The following is a 22,939-nucleotide window of genomic DNA, read 5'->3' as shown; positions in this document are numbered from 1 at the left end:
TTCCTCATGGGACACTCAGCTCATTAAAGATAAAAGAAAAAGTCTTTCTTGCAAGCTCAGTAAAGCAAGCAGAAAGAACTGACCCAGTTTCCAAAATAAACATTAGGCTTAAAGCTCCCCCCATCTGGCTAAAACTAAAACCAGAAATGAAAAATCAGCACGCTCACACTTCGTTCTCTACCTAAACCATGATAGGAAGGCCAAGAAAAACTTAACATATAACTTAATACTACCTCTGTATTAACTTGTGTCATATTAAGGTTTGTAGGTGCTTGTAATAATAGAAAGGGTAACAATTCACTGATAAACCTACCTGGACATCCATTTAAATCAAGCAACCCCCAAGGTCTCCCCAGTACATATACACATCCTCCTGACCCCTTCTATGCCCAGAGACCAAAGTCTTGCAAGCTAACTTCTACATAGAAAAACACTTCCTTTTTCAAAAGCATAATTTCTTGAGGCAGAGGATTTAGCTCAGCAGCACAAGTGTTTACCTAGCAAGCACAAGGTCATGACAAAGAAAAAAGCATGATTTCTTATCTCTATAATTTTCCCTGACAAACTTACCTCTCAACTAATTCACGAACATTTTTTCCAGAAAGCACTTGTTATTCTCTATAAAAAGTGTGCCCTGTATGGTTAAAAAAAAAAAAGACTCTAAAATCTTTGCTACACTATCTCCACTCCAAGTAAACTTCATCTCCAATAACTAACCCTATTCCACAGAAAGCAACATAATTCCACTAACAAAGTTTTAGATTTCTAGAGCATTAACACTGGGCAAGATGGCTTAAAAGCCATTGATTTCAACTCCCAAAATTTTCAATTCTTAAAACTAAAACCCAAAAATCTTTAAAGACTCTCAAAGGTGCTGCTACGATTTGGATTAAAAAAAAATAGATTTCAAAGGAGTCTTACTGTTGCCCTTGTAGTTGCTGACATATTTCAGGACGTGACTGGATCATGAGAGCTCTAACTTCATCCATGATTTAATCCACCCATGAAATTATAATTTGGTAACATTATCAAGAGATAATGAAACCAGGAGATGTATCATGGTTTAAGAGAGTGGATCATGGGAGCATCAGTTTGAGGACTAGATTTGTTTCTAGTCTCTCCCTCTCTGGCTGTCTCACTCTCTATGTTTCCTGGATCCTCCGAAGTAAACAGCTTTGTTTCATCACAAGCTTCCTGCCATGATGTTTTGCTCCATCTTCAGGCCCACAACCATGGAGCCAGCTGTCAGTGGACTGAGACTTCTGAAATCATGAGCCAAAATCAACCTTCCTTCTCTCACACTGATAGGTTCAGGTAATTTAGTCACACCAGTGAAAAGCTGAGTAACAGAGAAAAATTGGTAGCAGGACTAGAATTGTTGCTATGACTCTCTAATCATGAAGTTCAGAAGCACTTAGAAAAGGCTTGAATGAAAAGAATGGGAAGATTTGGAAACATGGCTACAAAAGCCCTAGAATATTGTAAGAGGAGATTAATGGGCAATTTTGGTGTGAGTTAAGGAGACCAGAATGCTGATAGGAATGCAGACACAAAAGACTGTGTCATGAGGTTTTATATGGGAAATATGTTTCAGTCCTTTGGACTAGGACAAAGAATATCTCAGAAATCAGTCAGACCCCACCATCACAGGCTCAAGGACATAAAACTATAAAATCTTTGAAAGTCTTTGCTTTAAAAAGAGAGCTTTCATGGTATCCTATTCACTCACGGTCATCTAGGAAAGTATTTCCTTGCTTTCTGCCATCCAGACATTCAGAGGCTGCTACAGCCATGGTCCAAGGGGGCCTGGTTTGTCTACTGCTCGTGTAGACAGCAGACCTTGGCAGCATGATAGCTGTACAGGTTTGGAGACTGCAAGAGTTACAGGAAGATGGAGGCTTCCAGCAAAGTTTCAAAGGAAGACCTGTGAGGACAGGCAATGTGAGACATGGTCAGTCCCTGGAGGCTACCCCTGGGCGGGGGGTGAGGGAGGCAGGTGTTGCATGAAGCTGTGGGAGTAAAGCTAAAGTTACAGTAAAGTCTGAGGGAATTAGAGATGCCAGGAACATGGAATGGCCGCTGAGGAAAGCTGTAGGCAGTGAGTAGTCCCAGCCCGAAAGAGAGGTCATGTGGGCTGCAACCACCAAAGACACTGGGGATGGGGTACCTAAGCCCTTTATTTCCCTCCCACATAACTGGGTGTCCCATATGGAACCATAGGATTTAATTTTTGCTCTGTTGGGATTTCAGTTTTACCTTCTTCCCACCCCATTTTTTTTTTTTTTTTTTTTTTTTTTTGGCCACCATACCTCCCTTCTGGAATGGGAAAATCTATCCTGTGACATTCTATGTTGGAAGTATGTGACTTGATTTTGAATTTTAAGGTGCTGACAGCTATGAATTTACCTTGTGTCTCACAAGAAATTTTGGAATTGTACTTTGGAAAGTGCTGAAGCTCTTAGGACTTTGGAGATGGATAGAATGCGTTTTGCATTATGAGATGGACATGAGCCTTTGGAAGCCAGGAGTAAAATGTTATGATTTAGATCAAGAAATGTCCTCCAAAAGACTCCTTTTAGTAGGGACTTGGTTCCCTGTGGGCTTTGGAGAAGTACCTGGATCACTGGGCTCTCATTTCATCAGTGGGTTAACACACTCATGAGATTATAAACTGATGGCATCATTGGGAGGTGATGAAAACAGGAAGTGGGACCTAGTTGAAGGGAATAGATTACAAGCTGTGACCTTGGAGACTGTATCTGGCCCTGGCTCCTCTTCTGTGAATTTTTCCCTTTCCCTGTGCCTCCTGGATACCAGGAAGTGGGCAAGTTTCCTCTACGATCCCTTCTGCCATATTATTTCTGCCTCACCACAGGCCTAAAAGCAATGGAATCTAATGACCATTGTCAGAAACTTCGGAAACCATGGGCAAAAATAAACCTTTCCTCCCTTAAGTTATTTATCCGAAGTATTTTGTCACAGTGACTAAAAGATGACTAAGAGTGATCCTTCATGCATTTCCTCCCAAACTATTCTTTCTATAGGATGTTGGTCTGAGTCTTTTTTGTTTGTTTATTTTCTTTTCCAATGGGTAAAGATCATGGAAATGGCCACATCAACAGATTGGGTTTATAACAAATTCTACAGAGGATAGTGAATAAGTTCTTAGCCTGAAAATGTGATATGTGGCACTGAGCTCCTCTGCACAAGGAGTGTTGAGTGACAGGTGTGTAACTAAACTCTTTTAACAACATACACAGTGACAGTTTGCCCTTGATACACATCATACTGGTATCAAGTCCAGCTAACTTGACAATCAGCAAGTTCTGCTGGGTTTTTCAATGTACTAAACCATTTGTATGCTAAATCAAACTAATGCTTAAAAGAAAGTTTTTAGACTGTTTAAGTTACCATCATTTACATTGTTTTGGAAAACTGAAGATAAGCACTAATAAGACTTGGTTCCTTGTCTGAACTCAATAGTCTGGGTAGCCTGTAGTTTTGTTTTCCAATTCTCAGTTTACACAGCATCACAGAGCACCACAGGATTCTGACTGTCACACACCATGTGAGTTTGACTGCCTCAATTCAGCAACTAAGAAGATGATCAGAGAAAGAGTAAACAAGGCCTTTAAATAAAATAAATACTCAAAGTTCAACTCTGCAGCCTTTTGACAGATGCTTTTGACATGCTTATTGATGATTGAATAATTTATTAAAATATATATATATAAATATATGCATATATATATATAAGTGTAGAAGTTTTATGTTTGACCATAAATTATTTACAGAAAGGAACTATTTATTGTATTTTCATGTTATATCTTTTTCTTCTATAAAGTTGTTTGAAAGATGCAAATAGAGAGTTCTTTATAATGTCTAAATTCAACCAAAATACAGGTTATGTGATAACTTAGCACTACAAAGGGAATTAACTGACTACTTTTTGGATGAATCTTTAGAAAAGGATTTACTAAAATGTATTAAAGGGATAATCATATAAGAAAAAATTCATACTTGTATTCCTTTGTTTTATAACCATCAAAACAAATGATTAGTATACTGATCAGAGGTGTTTTCCGAGTAGCGTAAAATTAGTCAGTCTGCTATCTTCGGAAAATGGAAAATTATTAATGGTTCAGTAATAAGATTATGTAAATGAAATGGATTAGAAAACATTTCGGGAAGGCATCATTAAGTATTTATTGAGCAAATTAGCAGAGAGATTACCCATATCCTTGATGTTAAAAAAATGGCTATTTTCCACAACTGCTACAGAACTAAACTGCAAAAACATTCTTTCATAACACCCCACCATACTAAACTCCATGAACATCAACAGAGCAGTCTCGTTTATTCATGAAGGGACAGATGAAGAGGAATGGACGGAAGCCGATTGTGTGGTGGTACTGGCAGGCACCACATCACACACTCCAGACCCAGGAAGGTAAAGAATGTGCAAATGCAGGCGTATGCTGCGAACAGAGCAATGGGTTCAGCAATCTGAGCAAAAGGATTTCACATGTAGGGTAAACATAAGAATGTAAGATAAATGTAAGAAACTCCTAGATAAGTGGTAAGAGAATGTGCAATGGTCAGAAATTTCTTTTGAAGTTTTTTCAGGTATGAACAAGAGGAACCTTGAGACTAAATTCTTGAACGGAGTTCACATGCAATTTAGCATTATTGGCAAGAACCTGGAAGTCCATAAGAGAAGTCTGTAAGAGAAAGAAGAGTAATTCTAAAGGACCAAGAGCCGGATTTGCTGCCATTGAAATTTCTGTTTTTCTGGAAGCAAAAGACAGCTTTCTCTAGCAAAAGATGTCATCATTTACAAGTAGAGCCTATTTGCCTTGGAATTTAAGAAGCTGATGTCTTCATCAACTTTTGACAAAAGGTTTTCCATAGTTACTCAGTTAAAAGTCATAAGTGCTGCTCCAAGCAAACCAGATCACTGGCACAGATGAAAGCACTGACTTTCATGCACAAAATTCCTGAGAGCACTCAAGCTAAAACACTAGTGATTCACTTTGTCTGTCTTTCATGGTATTAGTATATGAAAAATAATATTAAGATAATGAACAGCTACAATATTCATATTTGGTGTTATTTTTATGCATCCTTGTCAAAAATTTGAAATTGTGCAAACTCATTATAACACTTCATGAGTCCAGACAGATTTCCAAAGGAAAATATGTCATGAAATTATCAAAGATCCAAAAAGAAATTAAAAGATAACTCTCTTGAAAACCCTGTCTATAGAAACTGGATTTATCAGGGCAAAGTGGCACACACCTGTAATCCTGGCACTCCAGGAGACCGAGGCAGGAGAATCACACAATCAAGCCCAACTTGGGAATCTTAGTGAGATCCTGTCTCAAACTTAAAAATAAGAGTGATTTAAATGGCTGGGAATGAAGCTCAGGGCAAAGGCTCCATGTTCAATTCCTAGTACAAAAGGAAGGAGACAAGGAAAGGAAGGAAGGAAGGAAGGAAGGAAGGAAGGAAGGAAGGAAGGAAGGAAGGAAGGAGAGAGAGAGGTGGGAGAGGAGCAGAGGGGAACAGAGGGGCAGAGAGGAGGGGAGGGGAAGGTAGAGCAGAGCAGAAAATTACTAATCGGGCATTAAAAAGACATAGCAGAAACTCAGGGAAGAAAATAACCAGGTTTAAAACTAGGTATTCATCTTGAAATAAAGATGGGAACTTCAGAAAAGATGTGAGAAAGAAATGTAGATTTAGAAATATAATTGTCCACACATGAAGTAAAGAAGAAACAGAATGAATTCTGAACAGTCTCCAAACCCCAACAGAATCTATATGAGACTCAGAAGGGAGATGATACAAAATGATGTGCGAGTGGGCTGTTGGGACTTCTTGAAACTTCTATCATTAGCCCAGTAGGAGACGTGGGGCTGGATAACCCAGCTAAAGGAACTGCTACATAAAAAGATGATACAGGTGAGCGCACTGCATCTTTCACAAAAGACTCAGGGTCATGAAGACGTCCTGGCAGGCATGTCATCAGAGATCTATCTGGGGAGGGGGTAAGGGTAGGAAATCCTCATCATGTCTATCAGGGACATCCCCAACTCCCTCTCTCATCTAACAAATTAAAATTGAGCGTGGAGCTGTTAGTAATTACTTAAATGTAAAGGACACATCAGCAGAAAAAGGCAATCAAAGACCCTGTTCCTGTGGTGCTTACATTCTGAAAGAAAGAGTAAATATGGTTTTAGTTCTTGGTAGGTAGAGTGAAGAAAAGGATGATGGGTAGAAGGTTGCTTGTCTGCGCTGGGATGGATTTTATGAGGGTGATTTTGAGAGACATTTCTGAAACAGTGATTCACTGGAGCGCTGTATGAATCCAGGAAGGAGCCAGGAGAAGAGCATTAGAAGCAGGAGGAAAACAACTCTAATGACCATCACACAGTACCGAGCTTGATGTGTGGAGACAAAATAGCTAGCAAAGGTTCAGAGAAACAGAAAAGCAGGAACTGTGGAAAGCGAAGTGAGTGAGATAGACAAGGGCTGCATTTGTAAGTCTGGAAAGATGGGAATGGGGGATCTGGAATTTATTTTATATGCAAAGGACGGACTTAATCAGAGAATAGTATGATTTTATTTATTTTAAGAGGGACACTGGCTTTTAGGAAGAGGTTGTGAAGGAAGAATAGCCACAGAAAGAACATACAAGAAGTTCCTTCAAAGTTCAGATCAGTGATGCTGGAGAGTTGGTCTTGGGTGGTCAGCTATGGAAGTAAAGAGAAGCATGCAAATGAATTTTTGAGGCCAAGACAAGAGAGCTTGTTTGTACGGATGTAACACAAGAGAAAATAAAGATATCTAGCAGGGTTCTTAGATTTAAAACTTGAGAAACAAAGCAAGTAAAAGTGTCCTTCAACTTTACATAGATTCTATTTTCCTGTGATTCTCTTATCAAAAGTTATGCTACAATATACATCGTGCAAAAACAGTTGGGAATATATAGATATATATGTATATATTTCCTGAGCGCTTATTTCAGAGAATTAACACCTTACACCCATACCAAAAAAAAAAAAATACAAACAGATGTTAATATCAGCTTGAACTGTAATAGCCCAAAAATAGAAACAACAAAATGCCTTTCAATAGATGAATGGTTAAACAATGTTATATATAAACCAGGAAATACCGCTCAGAAATTAGAAAAAAGAAACAAACTTAGTTGATTCATTCTATTTAGATGGCTGATAAGGGCAGCATGCTAAGTGGAAGAAGTCAATTTCAAAAAGTCACATTTTTTACATTATTCAATTTACATAACATCTCAAAATCACAATCTCACGGAGATGGAGAACAGATTATTAGTTTAAAAGGCCTAGAGATAGCTGGAAATAGGAAAAGACTACGTGAGGGAGAGATTTGTGGTAACAGTTTAATATCTCAACTGCACTAGAAATTACAGGACTCTACATATGTAATAGAATGATCACACATATTCTTGTACCAAACTCAGTTTTGATACTGTGCTATACTTATAGAAGATGGAGGAAACAAGGAAATATAAGCTCTCCCTGCTCCAGGAATCAACAATTACTTCAAAATAAAAAATGATTTTACAAAATCTATACATAAGCAAATATGTTAAAAGCAGTACAATACTAAATACATAGCTGACAAAATGTTGCTCCAGAATTTATAAAGCACATTTTTGCAAATACATCTTACTATTTTTGATATGTTAAGTATCAGTTCAATTGACCATCACAATTTCTCTGTAGATTAGAAAATGTCCTAATACATACAGAAAGCCTTATTTGCTATACTGTGCAAATATGGCTTGGAATTTAATGCTTTAAGGCTTGGAATTTAATGCTCCCTGTAACTGTAAGCTCTAACCTACAAACAGAATCTGCAAGTTTTTTTTTTTTTCTGTATCTGTACACAGAAAGATCAGTGTGAGAGAAGCTAATATCTGCTAACATTGGTGCTCTGATAGCTTTTGGATATTCTGAACCATGAGACTTATTTGCTTAGATCCACGCTATTTACCTTTCATGGGCCAGTCTGGGGCTCTAACACCAGTCCTCCATCAGTGTCAAAATCTCAACCTCTGAAATGTGCACTCTTAAAAAATTATATGGCCCAGACCAAACACCAGTGACCACAATCTCAAGGATACTAATTACAGTTCAGTACAACAATCTTAAGGAACAAGACTCCGACAAGTCACACTCAACCTGAAGGTACAAGTGACACTGACATCTCCTTCAAGGTGTCTTAGAACTGATTGGGACTGTATTTCCTTAATGTTCTGGTCTTTTTTTTTTTTTTTTTTTTTTTTTTTTTGTCTTTTTCCTTTTTATTGGTACCGGGGATCGAACTCATGACTGCCTGCTTGCAAGGCAGGTGCTTATGCCGCTGAGCTAAATCTCCAGCCCCAGTGTTCTGGTCTTCTGATGTCATCCAATTTCAATCTGAGCACAGAACATATGGTGTTTGATCGAATGCAAGGCCCTTCTCCTTCCAGGAATACCATGAAAACACTTGACTTAGAGACGCTGTAAACACCAGACTCTTCTCATTCCTTCCTCACCCTTTCATTCCCTCAGTCATAGAGTAACCTAGAGTGTCAGTAGTAGAGACTCGATTCCTAAACCATTTTTGGTAGTCTTAGCTGTAAAAAATTGCAACTCCTAAGGTCAACTTTAATTCAGAAACTCAGTTGTTAACTAAGATACTGTCTAAACTACGTATCTCACATCAAATCCAGTCTGTTTTTGGAAGGTAAAGCATTGCCAACAAAACCTACAGAAAGTGCTATCCTGTCTAGATGCTGGTACTGGTTCCTTTGAGAGCACTTTACACTATAAATAGAACTAAATCACAGCGTTCCATTTCGGGTTTTGAGTTATTCTATCCCACAGGTGGTGAACCTCTGGCACACATGCTGTAGCACGCTGTTCATTATCATTAAAAACTCTAAAATGTTTGCCATCACTGCCCCCTCCATTCCATTTTTTATGTGTCAGTACATTCTAAAGGGTAAAATATAGTACTTGTATTTTTATTTTCTAAATTGGAATAAAAGTTAAACCAATTGTAAATGATATGGATGAAAACACCTTTCGGAGGACAAAATAGTTCATTTGACTTCTGTCTGTGATGGGCAGCAGGAAGATTGTGAACACCAATCATTTTTGAAAAAGGAAAGAAAAGATACTTACAGCCAACCATCATCATGGCCACAGAGAACATCTTCTCCACATCTGTGGTGGGAGCAATGTTACCAAACCCTATGGTTGTAAGGCTTGTCATGGTAAAGTAGAGAGAGGACACATACAGAGAATCCTTGCTAGGTCCTCCTTCCCATATCCCAGCGCTGGAATTGTACCGATATGGAGTCCCAATGCTCAAGGCCAGCTGGTACAGCCAACTGTCTATTTGGATGGTGTTGGTGACTTCATCGATGACCTCGTAGTCTCCAATGCTGTACCATATGCAGGCCAGCCAGTGGGCGACAAGTCCAAACACACACACCAGGAGTACGAGGACTGCAGCTCCATATTCTAGGTAGTGGTCCAGTTTCCTAGCAACACGGCCCAGTCGTAAGAGACGCACCACTTTTAAAGAACTGAAGAGACTGCTGATTCCCTGAAAAAAAGAAAGAAAGAAAGAAATGAAATCTCACCTTCATCCGAAAGAAAAAGCTGAGACTGATACATTAGGGCACTTCTGTGGACCTTATCACCCATTTATATACTAAGAGCATACACAGAAGAGGTCTGACTGCAAGAAAACAAAACAAGTCAAAATAATAAATTTTTTTAAATGCCATTTCCACCAAACTCAAAAGAAACGTTTTTTAAAATTTTACTGTATAAAACAATTTTCCATTAGAAAATGATTAAAAGTTTATCTTTGTATGTGGAATACGAAATAACCAAGGAATGAGAAACCCAAGTATCAGCAAATTAAAGAGCAAAATAAAACACAGATAATAGGAAACAGAAAGGTAGATCTTTTGCAAAAGGGAAGGGGACCAAGAAATGGAAGGAGCGCAGGGAGGGGAAGGGGATGGAAAAAGAATTAAAATGTGTTACACTAACCTCTCATAATGAATGTTATCAATATTGCTACACCCATGTACCCACTCAAAATTATTTTCAATAATAATCAAAGAAGAAAACTCAAGCACAATGCATACAGAGTGCAGAAACTGGGGTGATAAATTCAACTTTTAATTTTTCTTCCTATAAAATCTTTCTTCTACTCTTCTTTTTATTTTTACTTTACAACAGCTATGAACATCAAAACTTCAGGAGAAAGAAACCTCATCTTCTAGCAAACAAACAAGAAATCCTTCTGTGCATATGAGGGGAATAAGCAAATATCACTGTTGGTCCCACTGCCTCCCGCCACAGCCAGGCTGAACATTAAATTTACAGAGCTCTGAAAGGTAGAGCTGAGCAATGCTAATGTGAGTAACCTGGTCTGCAGCTGGAGACACGGGGATAGACATGCACCGCACACTTCCACGCAGTTACCCAGCCAAAATCTAGATCATTCATTGCTACTTAGAAAACACAGACAAAAAAGGTAATAACGTTACTTACTACATCCCAGATACTAAGTGTTTTCTATGCATTAACTAATTTATTCTTCAAAACAATTCTATGTGATAAGTATCAAAACATAGTAAAGTTAAGAAATCTCACTAAATTCATACGGCAAGTAAGACAAAGATCAGAGATTCAAATATAGCCTATATGATTGCAGAATCTTTGCTCACTCCAAAACTTACTATACTATACCTACATTATGCATGTAATCTACCTAATCACATTAATGCCAGCAATCCTGGCTGAAATGTGAGCCGTTCTTTGCATGACCGAAAGGACATTGAATTCCTAAGTCCCCCTTCTCACCACCTGCCACAGCTCGAGCCTACAGCAGGAGTCCGTGGAAGCCACCAGACTCGCTGTATCTGTAGTTCTTTAATACAGACCAACTCATTTCATTCTCACAATGTATAGCTTCATAGCGCATAGGGAATGACTGAAGTTCAAACTGGAAAGTGAGCCATCCAGAGTTACAGTGAGCAAGGAACAGAAACATCACTCAAGGCCAGTCCTCCAGATTCATAATTGCATTTTCTACAAACCACTGTACAGTCTTTCTGTCATTACCCTACTCCATCTACACAATCACTGCAACACTAATCTTCCTAGAAGTCAGCACTGAGCACATCCTCCAAGGCTCATCATGAATATAAAATTAAGCATCATCTCTTCCACAGCCCTTCCGTGCCCACAGGCTCACTCCATGTGCACGGCCAGGGCACTTCACACTACACCTCTGCAAAGCAACAGTGTTCCCAGAAACCAAACTCTTTTGGGCTCTCAAACATCACCCCAAATTTGAGCTTTGAATTTGTCCATGTGTTCCCTTTTTCTTTTTATCAAGCCAGAAACTATTATTCAAAATTAATAACATGCAGAACAACTCATTTTGTTTTATATGGAAAGTTTTTTGTTTTGTATAAAAAGAATTTAAGGTAATCATTATAAATCGAAACTCAGAAAGAGATTTGCATATGTGATAGAATACTTCAAACTTGAAACAATATAAGCATCCACCTCTAGTATAATAAATGCATATGGTAGTGGAGTTACTCAATGAAATACTACCTAAAATAAATGTACAAAGTCTAGAATCATCTCCAACAACAAAAATAAATCTAAACACACCAAGTTGAGCAAAAGTGATGACACACATAATAGTATGTGTTATATAATTCCATTTATGAAAAATTCAAAAATAAATAGGATTATTCTATTAAGCTAAAATGAGAATATGGTCCCCTGAACAGTGACCAGGAAAGAAATGTGGAAATTTTGTGGGTCCTGGTAATAGTCTGCTTCCTAAAATGGCTACTAATTACCAGGTATATTCAAACTGTGAAGGTTCTTTGAGCTATATACTTAAGTATACTTTTCTTTAAGCATTTTAATATAACTTTTGTTTCATTAACAGACCCCCATAACACATAATTCATATTAATATCTTACTCATCATATTATGGAGTCATATCAAATACTGCAGCTAAAATGAGATTTTTCTCATTTTATGCATCATTCACACAACCTTTAGATTGGCCCACAACTTATATCTAATTCATTGTTTGCGACTTTTAATTGAACTCATCTGGTAATATTGAATACTTTCATAAGCTGATCCTCAAAAAATGTATCCTCACCTTGTCTACTCTTGTCTACTCTCACACTTTTTATAACAATTTCTTGATTTTTTATAATAATTTCTGTGTACTTCCCACTGATCTTATCTGTTCATTCATTCTCTGCTTCATTTAACTCCAGACTTTGCAATCCTTCCGTGTGTGCCCTCTGCACTTGAGTGGCTTTTTGCTCCCTTCTGACCTCTGAGCTCTTAGTACACAAATCCCTGGGGCTCCTCTGGTGGAAGAGGATATCAAAGGCATCGAGTGCATAATGCAACACAGCAGGCTTAATGCAGGACTCTCACTCATCAGCCTTCCACACTCCCTGCCAATTTCCTTCCTTGACAAGCCCCTCAGAATGCAGTAGCACAAGGAACAACACCCAGGAGACAACACTGCTATTTATTCTTTCCATTATTTTTGTGGATTCCCATGTGTAAAAAAATGTGAGATGTGAACACAAAAACAGTGTTTTGCAATGATAAAGCCATCTAAAATGCAAATCAGTTCTCTCAACTGATCACCACTAATAACAGGAGGCAGACCATTCAGCCAGGACAGTATTCCTCCCAGCCTTCTCTGTTACATGAATAGAAAAGAGAGAATCAGAGAATTTTCTTGCCCAAGGACCCAGGGCAAGAAAGTGGTGGAAATACAACAGGAATAGAGACTTGTCATATATAGATACACGGCTTTTTACTTATATCTTACAACACAAAATGTTATAACATTTATATTTTTAAAAATAACTGTAGATGCAATTGGATGCCTAAGATGCTTTTGTGTTTCACTGACACTGCAGGCCGAGGCCCTGCGGTCTGATCACAGGTTCGGAGGATAGCGGTATGCAGTATGGCATCCAGGGGGGGATCTCCTTCTGAAGGTGGTGGCCATTGTTGATTCCCTATGGTCTTGTTTTGAAGTCCTATATCGTTTTCATTGTTTTGTTGGGCTTCATTCTCTTTTGTTTTATTTGATTAGGTTAAATCCAATGGTAGGAGCAGTTTTTTCAAAAATAGCAAGATATATTATGTAGCAATTTTGGACTTACTATTGGCTTATTTTGAAGCCCTTTATTATACTCATTGTCTTATTTTATTGTTTCTATTCTATTCTGTTCTGTTTGATTTTTTATTAAGTCCGAAGTTATCTGCAGCTACTATGAAGACATCAAAAGGCATTATGGTAATTTTTGTTGAATTCGTAATGTTTTGAAGCTCTATATCACTTACACTGGTTTGTTTTGATTGGTCTTATTCTGTTCTTTCCTCTTTAAAATAAAATAAAAATAAATAACTGTACTTATTTCCATCCTGCATTTATATCCATTTATAAAGTGACTAGCAACTTTTCTCATCATGAAATATGTTCTATTTCCCATCTCTGTTTCAGGTGCAGTTCCAAGACTAGTATATAAGTAGCCAAGCACACCTCCACTTGTGATTGAGGAACTCAAACCTGCTGTTGTGTGAACAAGAGCATCTGGTCTTTTGCAGGATGACAGACTCCAGAAGCAGCTCTTCCAGCCATTTATCCCAGCCCTCCTAGACTAGTCAGGCTCCAGGTAACTCAGCAGCTGACCATAGATGCGTGAGTGAACTTAACTAAGGTAAGTTAAACTAACTTAAATCAGCAAGAACACTCAACTGATCCACAGATTTATCAGTTAACCAAATGATACTTGTCATTACTCACATAATTTTGGAATCATTTGTTAAATAAGCAAAAAGAGATAATTGATATAATTTTGGAAATAGTGCATATGTGTTTATGACTTAAGGCAGAAGAAAATAGAGATGTCTCAAAGGCCTCATTTTAACTGAAATGTTAACAAATAGGTAAGATACAAGTATGTAAAATAAAATTTAATACAAAATTCTCAGATCATATTACCTGTTACAGTGGAAAATACACTATTATTATAGCTTTGAAGGGAATGGTGACAACTAATACTCTATAAAAATAGAGAACTCAAGGTTATTACCTTCTATATCCTGTAAATATTTCTCAAATTCAAATTCACCTAATATCTTATCCTAGACAACACCCATGTGAGTAACTCTTCCAAATAAGCTGGCCCCAGTGTTTCTTCATCAATTCACCTCTAGTGCCCTTTCCAGTTCTAAGATACCTACTACCATGGTCAGAATGTGAAATTTGTCATATACTAAAAATTGTTCTAGCTCCCATATATTGACTTGAATTATCCTACTATCTAACTATATCTTCTCTGTCAAGTTCAATGACTTGATTACATGAAATACAATAGTAGTTCAACATTCCTGAACCTTTAGTCCACTGATAGATACAGTTTTCCAAGTCCTATTAACTGGCTTAATTCTCTATTTCATTAGTTATAAAGCTCCTTAATTTTAATAACTCCATACTCTGAATTCCTTAGCGTCCCCAAATCTTCATTAAAACCTCTATCAAAATCTGAATCTTGGCTCAGTTGCCAATTTCTTTTACGTGTATGTTAACTTCTCAAGAAAGTCACATAATCATACAATAAACATTATTTCCATTATAAATTCACTGTAATCAACCTCAAAGCATTTCTCCATTTTTTATCATTTTTCACTATCTTCCATATGAATTTATCTAATCATTGTATTTCAAACTTTCTCTATTCCAAATTCCAACCATTTCCTGATCATATCCTTCTAATGGACATTTAAATGTTTTATCTCTTTCTTATTAAAAAAAATAGTGCTAATACACCACTTTCACCCTCCCAACATCAGTAATCTGATTTAAGAAATCAGAAGCCGGGCTGGGGATTTAGCTCAGCGGCGTAAGTGTCTGCCTTGTAAGCGCGTGGTCATGAGTTAAATCCCTGGTAACAACCAAAAAAAAAAAAAAAAAGACAAGAAATCAGAAGCCAAGAAGTATTCTTGTTATATTCACCAAACTCCTACTCCTAATCTACCATTAAACATTATGAATTTTAACTCAACTGTCTCTCAAATTCATCAACTTCTTTGGTCTCTTCTGTTATTACCTTAGATCATGTTATTAACAACTTCCTCCTACACTTCCAGGAGTTTCCTAAATTTAAAAGCATTCATTTGAACACAATGAATCTGTTCCGAACACTAAAAAAGTTATTTTTTCAAAAGCACTGCTAGATTAAAATGACATGACAGCTTTTCATTGCGCTAAGATTCCTTTCAGTTCCACAAACTTGCATGGTCTGGTCAGTGCTTACCCTCTAGCTCAGTCCTCACTACACTCTGCTTGCTCTACTTCCAAATTTCAGCTCTTTGACTATGTGAGGTTCTCGTAAACAAAGTACTAAGTACTTGCTCCTTGTTCTAAGTGAAATGTTCCCTATTTATTCATTTTATTTTTGTCATTTTGAGACAGAGTCTCACTATGTAGTTCAGGCTGGCCTTGAGCTCAGTTTTTTTTTTTTTTTTTGGTTTTATTTAAAGAGAAATAAAACATAACAGAAAAAAAGGTAAGCAATAATACAAAATTCCAAAATAAAATAAACACTAATAAATCACTAGTTAACAAATTACATATTGTCATCTTAGAAATAGTTGTTCAAGTTACAAAATTAAAACACACCAAGTGGACATTCAAACACTGAGACTGAAAACAGTTTTGCTCAGTGATCCAACAAAAACTGGTTATCAATCCTACACACTTAAACACACATGCAGTTATATTCTTTAGAGCACTTTCTTTTCTTCTCCTTTTGACAATAGCAATTACACATTTTGGGTTTTATTACCCCTACAGTTCTTATTACTTTTTACACTAGAGACACAATGTGATATTTATAAATATGATTCTTATTTATTTCACTTAAGAGAATAGTCTCAAGTTGCCTCCATTTCAATATGAAGGCCTCAAGATCACCCTTTTCGTAGTTGAGTAATATTCCATTGTATAAAAATACATCTTTTCATCCACTCTGCAGTTGTTGGCATTTTGGTTGTTTCCAAGATTTAGCTATTACAAATTGTGCTGCTATGAACATGGATGCACATATATCACTGTGACATGACCTTTTCAGGTTTTCTGGGAAAATACCCAAGAGGGCAATAGCTGGGTTGAATGAAATTCCCATCCTAGTCTTCTGAGAAATCTCCATACTGATTTCTATAGTGGTTGCATCAGTCTACACTCTCACAAAAGTGGAGCAGCATTCCTTTTTCCCCCCGCAGCTTGAGCTTAGTTTTGTAGCATAGGATGGTCTTGAACTCATAACGATCTTCCTGCCTCAGCCTCGAAAGTGCTGGGATTACAGCTGTGAGCCATCGTGTCTGGTTTATATCTCTTTTATGTCCTTGTCCTTAGCCTGCTTGGCTCTATTAACACTTTGTATTTTAGCATAGATGTTATCTTCTAGGGGAATCTTTCTTTCCAACCTATATTAGGTCATTTCATCATGTAATCTTAAAGAGCCATGTACAGTCTCTTCATGATGTTTGTATCTTTGTGATTGTGTGTATTCACCTTCTTTGTTCATTCTTTCATCCCTAACACACTCTCTAGAATTATCTGACACACAGTAAACACTCAAGTATTTATTAAAAGAATGGATACACTAATTAAAGAATAAGCTAGCACATAAATCTCTCAAAATAATTACTTGCTTTTCCAGCAGTGATATAATAAATAATTAATAGTTGTCTGATCATTATGAGTAGACCACATCAGCAACTGGACAAAAACCACAAAACAGTAATAAGCCGTTACATAAGCATTGGTTTCTTTCTCTAAATAGATTTTATACATGAATGACTGCATTCCCATCCATTTCCATTTCACTTTGTAGAGTGCAATTTAACACTAAAAGAAAATTGCAAACTACATTTGTTATCTGAACCTCTAACCCTGGTAACAAATTCTATTGCCTCTTTCCTATTCAGAACTGACTTCTCCAGCTCATGCTACCAAGAGCTCCACAGGGAAGTAATCCTAATTACTCCAAACATTAGCTAGTTTCCTTCAGTACAGGAACTGAATTTTAATAAGTTGTACATAATACCTATTTTAGCCTAATTACATTCCTACTGAGTTGCACCTGTATGCAGACAGAGAGATAGAGTAGGACAGATAGATATCCAGATTAAAAATGCATTTATTTTTTAGTAACAATCGTAATGTTCTTTTCAATGCTTTTTGTTATAGAACAGGCTTTTTCTTTAACATCCTTTGGGTCTATGGTAAATATAAAACCTGGTCAAACTATGCAACTGACAGAGTTATATTTCCTAAAACCTTGACTTCTTATAAACATGGTACACATACAAAAAAACCAAGTTAGGGATGCTTTAACTCCTTTTTTTGTATTTTGAATAGCTTTTAGAATAAAAGCCAAATGCTTAATAAAATCTTGGCTAACTCTTCAGTCTCACTATGCAACTATCTTTGGCTCACTGTAGTTTGTACATAAGAGAACTTCTATCCTTCCTTCAAAAAAAGCCACATTCTCTTTCATCTGAGGGACGTCCCAACATACTGATTAAACAACTGCCTAACATAGCAACCTCTCCTTTTACATGGTAAAATCCTACTCATCTTTAAAGTCTGTTATGATTTGTGTCTAGCTGTCTCCCCAAAGCTTCGTGTGGTCATAGGCACTCTTTTCGGAAGTGGCTACATCTAGGGTGTGTGATGCTGGAGTCAAGGATACAATGCTAGAATTGATTCATAGTGCTATGCTATGATAATGCATGCCCCATGCTAGGTATGAGTGATGTCCACCCTAAGGATGGGTACACAGGATAAAATATAAAGGTTTGGGGGATAAGATATAAGGGTTGAATAATTTATAAGAGCTAGAAAGAGGGCTTCTTCACTGCTTTATTTTTTCCCCATCATGAACTGTTTCTCCTCTGTGATGCCACTCTGCCATGCCATTCTGCCTCAGAGACAGCTATGAACTGAAATCTCTACGAGTAATGAGCTAAATAAACCTTTCTTTCTGTAATATCAGGTATATTGTCTCAGCAATGAGAAAAGTAACAAAGACAGTATTTGTTACCATACCAATGTCTTCAAGAGTTCTACCTATTCTATCTTCCAGATTTAATGTTTTAATATTTAGATCTGTGATTCATTTCAACTTTAGTTCATAGTGAAAGATATGTCCAATTTTAATGTTCAGCATGTGTAAAGCCAGTTTTTCCAACATCATTTATGAAAGAGGCTATCACTATGTATATCTGAAATGTACCAATAAAACTCAACTGAAGAAAAAAAATTGGTATCAGAGAAGTGGGGTCATCGTTATGATGGTACCTGACCATGTGATTCAGGAGCCTTTCAAACTGACTTGAGGGAAGAGCTTGGCAAGGTTAGGAAATGCCAGCTGAAGAAGTGTCCCTGGAATGACTTAGTCTGTACTTGATGGTAGATTCTTGTCAGAAATCAGGAGACCAGAAGGCTGATAGAAATCCTGCTGGTAAAGACCAGGCTCAGGAAGTTTCTGCTGGGAAGAAGGACTGCATTGGCTATGTGGCTACAGATCTCGTGAGTTATTCCTTGGCAGAAAGTTTGTGTTCATTTTGCTCATGTCTAGACACTTTGTATGAGACTGAGATTAAGGATTGTACCCTAATCTTGCAGAAAAAAATTCAAAAGAGTCAAATGTTGAAGTGGTGGCATGGCTACCAGTGGGGTGTTTCAGCCAGATCTATGTTGAGATTCAAGAACCAAGAGCTCAGAAGAATGATCTAAAATGTTATAATGTGGCCAGAAAAGAAGTACCAGTAAAGCTATGAACTACACAGACAGAGCAGAAAAGAACCTGGTTCCTGAGAAGGGACAGGACAATGGAAAAGAGGGCCTGAGAACATCACAAGAAACAGTAGGACTCTAGTTTTTGCATTCTCTAATTGCAAATTCAAAAGACTTTGCTTTGGGAAGAGAGCCCCAGAGCACCATGTTCCAGAATGGCAGAGGCTAGAGATTCTGTTCTTGGGATTCAGTTCAGAGTATGCAGCAATCAAGCCACTTACCTCCTACAACCAAGAGAGAAGGAAGCCTAGCTACTGCTCCAGCTGGGGGCAGACCTTGGCATCATCCATGTGGTGCTGATTTTAGGCATATGCAGAATGAAGTAGTTGTAGGGGCAGAAAGGCTTCCACCTAAATTTCAAAAGAAGGCCTGAGAGGCCAGGCAGTGTACTCCTGAGAGATCAATGTGGGAAGCTGCAATGTGAAGCCTAAAGAGCAGTACAGAACCCAGAAGGTGAAGAAACAAGGAACATACACCATCCAAGAAAATCTGTAAGGCCTGAGCAAAGCTAGTCCAAGAGAGAAACCATGAGAGCTGCAACCACATGGAGTACAATAGGAGTAGAGCCACTCAAGACCTTTGGAATTCACATTTTGCAACACACTGACTTGCATGCTGGACATGGAACTACAAGACTTACTGTTCGCTCTAATGGCTTTTAGACTTGCTTTGGTCCCATTCATTTGTATATTCCTATTTGTACCTTTTGGAATGGTAACATTCATCTTGTGCCTATATATGTTGGAAATGTTTAATTCTCTTGTAATTTATACAGGGGTTTGTAGCTAAGAATTTGCCTTAAAACTCAGAGGAGACTTTGGACTTGAACTTAACAGCAATGCTGACACTGTTGGAACTTCGACAACTCTTAGAGATGGACTAAATTTCTTTTGCATAAGGTAATGTACATGAGTCTTTGGGAGGCTAGGGATAGAATGTTATGGCCTTTATCTAGATATCCTCCCAAAACCCCATGTGGTAATAGATGGGGTTTTTTAAAAGTAGCAGAATCTAGAGTGTATGATTTTGGGATTAAGGATTGACACTAGGACTCTTTCATAGTTCAATGCTAGTATTAATACTGCCCAACTGTGAGTGTGAGTACTACCTGCCCTAAGGATGGGCAGCCTGGAATAGGACATAAGGGACAGGAAGAGGGTCAGCACTGGCTGCATGCTGCTGCTCCTTGTCTTCTGCTGCTGCCTGCTTGCCCTGCAGTGTTCTTCTGCCGTGCTATGCTACCTTGGAGCCAGCCAACCATCGACTAAAATCTCTAAAAATTGTGAGCTACAATAAAATTGTCCTCCTTCAACTTTGGGTGTCAGGTATTTTGTCTTAGCAATAAGAAAAGTAACTAAGATAAGCTGTGAACTGAAATATAATCTCTCCAGAGAAACTTCTACCAAGTGTTTTGTTTTATAGTATGAATGACCGGTTAAAAAATGTTTAGAAAATGGGGTAACAATAGAGAAATGCTAAAATAATTATGATGGATCAAGTAAACAAAGAGACAGAAAAAGAAAAGTTAAGTGTATTAGTCAAGAGATCTTCAGAAAAAGAGCCAATAGGAGCCAATAGGAAAGCTAGGGACATGAAAGTTAGAAACAGAGTTATTCATTTTAGGGAATTAACTACATAATTCAGTGTCTGAGAAGTCCCGCAAACTACCATCCATAGGCTGGAGAGCTGGAAAAGCCAGTGGTATAATCCAGCCCAAGGGCAAGCAAAGACGAAATGAAACATCCCAATCAACTAGTGAAACAGAAAAAAGAAAGAATTCATTCTTTCTCTGTCCTGGTCTTTGATAGATGGAGAACACTCAGCCACATCAGACAGAGTAATCTACTTTACCAAATACACAGATTCAAATGCTAATCTCATCCATAAATACCTCACAGACACACCAGACATAATGTTTAATCTGGGTGCCCAGTGTTTCAATCAGGGTGAGACATGAAATTAACCATCATGATAAGCAAACCTATTAGGGCAAACAAAGAAAAGCATCCAAGCAGCACTAGTTGAGTCACAGTAATGATGGAACATCCAAGTAGAAATCTATAGTCCTTGTGCAAATAGCTAGACTAGCAAGATGAAGAGCTATGTTCTGTTCCGCACTTTGTGGTTTTGCTCTATCAAAGTCCCCAGAAAAAGACAGAGTCTTTGGCAACCCACTCAGGACCCCTTCTGTGTCTCTCTCTCAGACAGAAGCTTTCTTTCTCTCAATAAATATATTCTTCTCTTTAAAAAAAAGAGTTATATTCTCATAAATGGCCCTCTACCAACAATTTTAATGATATACGATAATGTGTTACTGTTGCTATAATAAATATTGGAAGAAAGACTATCAAAGCAAGATTGTGAAATATCTGAAGACAGTGATCAAAATGTAGCTCCAGGTTTATGTGCTTTTTCTAAACACTGGCTCAGACCCAGGCTCATACTCATTCCTCTAATATTAGACTTTAGCTGTGCCTTAGTAACGGGCCTCTGTGGTCTAGCATCATACATTTGATCCTGTTGGCTAGGCTCTGTATGAGGGAAGGAGACTAACTTTGATGAGTATGAGATAGCAAACATGGATGGCATAGTTACATTGATCAACCTCCCCACCATTTGTTTTAGCAACATTAATATCCCACTTGTAAGGTAAGTCTCTCTCCACTATCACAAATCAATATACTTGAATAAAGTTTTCCTTGCTGTTCTTAACAATGCCTGGCACAATTTCTCTTTTGCAGTTCCATGAAAATAGGGGAGAATTTGTGAGCATGTTCACTACTGGATTCTTATGACAGTATACAGTACAGGGAAATAGCTCAATGTATATTTTAGGAAAGAAACAAAATGTGAAATCAAGCAAGGCACATTTGTATCTAATGATGACTTTGAGAGAAAAATGCATTTTTCTAGGATCATATCTATATATTTTCTAATACATTATCATACCTTAGAAGTCAATTGGAGTAGTCATTAATTAAACAATAGAGACGAAATACAACTGTTAATCTAGTGGTCAATATTTGCTAAATAAATTTATCATACATGCTGACAGACTTCTATACATAGGAACTGTATATTTCCTTTAAAAAGTTATTTTCTTTACCAATATATGCAATATTATCAATGAATGTGCATGCTATTATCAAACGTGTAGCAGGACCATGTTGAGTATAAAATTCAACACGTCCGAAAATTGTAATTATGGTAAAATAATTGCTGCCCAAGATCTAGACTTCTTCATTAACACTGGCTGAGACAATTTGCAGACAAGATATCTGCAAAACCTCAAACAAACATTTCGAGGTAATCATTTGTAACCCAGCACAATTCCATGTACAAATATAAAAGTAAGATGGTTGATTCTTATTCACCATTGACCTAAACACAAACACCTACAGTGAAAAACAGCATCATCCAGAAATTTTATTGTAAAGTGTGTATCTTCAACTTCTGACTATTAATGAAATATTCCAATTCACAATGGACTGCCTCAGCCTGTGTTATAATTGGCAGACTCCGAAGTGCAGAGGAAAGGGATCACCTCTTGTCAGTGGAGCAGGCACCATGAGGGACTTTCTTCTGGGGGAGGCGACCTCACAGAAGTCTAGCTAGCAATTCATACAGTTAGCTTCTTGTGCCTATCTCCCTCCAGGATACAAGCCCAATCTCTGAAAAGTATTCAGTTGGCAGGTGATGAAGCCACCTTGAATCAAAAACCTTGAGAATCAAAATTATGTAACCCCCTCCCTACCTCCATACAGACTAAACACTGGATTTTAAACCTTATTTTATTATCTACATTAAAATGACTTTATGTTACTTTCCTACCTCTTAGAATAACTTTATTTTTCTAGGTCTTTCTTGCTCAGATAAATGGTTTGACTTTTCATTACCAAAATACCCCAAAGATCTATTAACTCTAGTGGAAAACATCAGTTGACAGCTTATGCTCTA

The 22,939-nt window shown here is 37.5% G+C and overlaps 1 protein-coding gene across 1 annotated transcript in view; it reads right to left on the bottom strand.

The window, feature by feature from the left end:
- Kcnh5 (potassium voltage-gated channel subfamily H member 5) overlaps window positions 1–22,939 on the bottom strand; it is a 330,578-nt gene that overhangs the window by 210,793 nt on the left and 96,846 nt on the right. The window contains exon 7 of the mRNA XM_063241526.1: window positions 9,213–9,639. Coding sequence (XP_063097596.1) covers window positions 9,213–9,639 — 427 coding nt within the window. The remainder of the gene's footprint in view (window positions 1–9,212; window positions 9,640–22,939) is intronic.

The sequence above is a fragment of the Cavia porcellus genome, unplaced genomic scaffold (genome assembly GCF_034190915.1).
Source record: "Cavia porcellus strain 051 isolate PalLab524CR breed Dunkin Hartley unplaced genomic scaffold, mCavPor4.1 scaffold_31, whole genome shotgun sequence".
NCBI lineage: Eukaryota > Metazoa > Chordata > Mammalia > Rodentia > Caviidae > Cavia > Cavia porcellus.
This window is presented reverse-complemented; position numbering and strand designations above follow the sequence as displayed.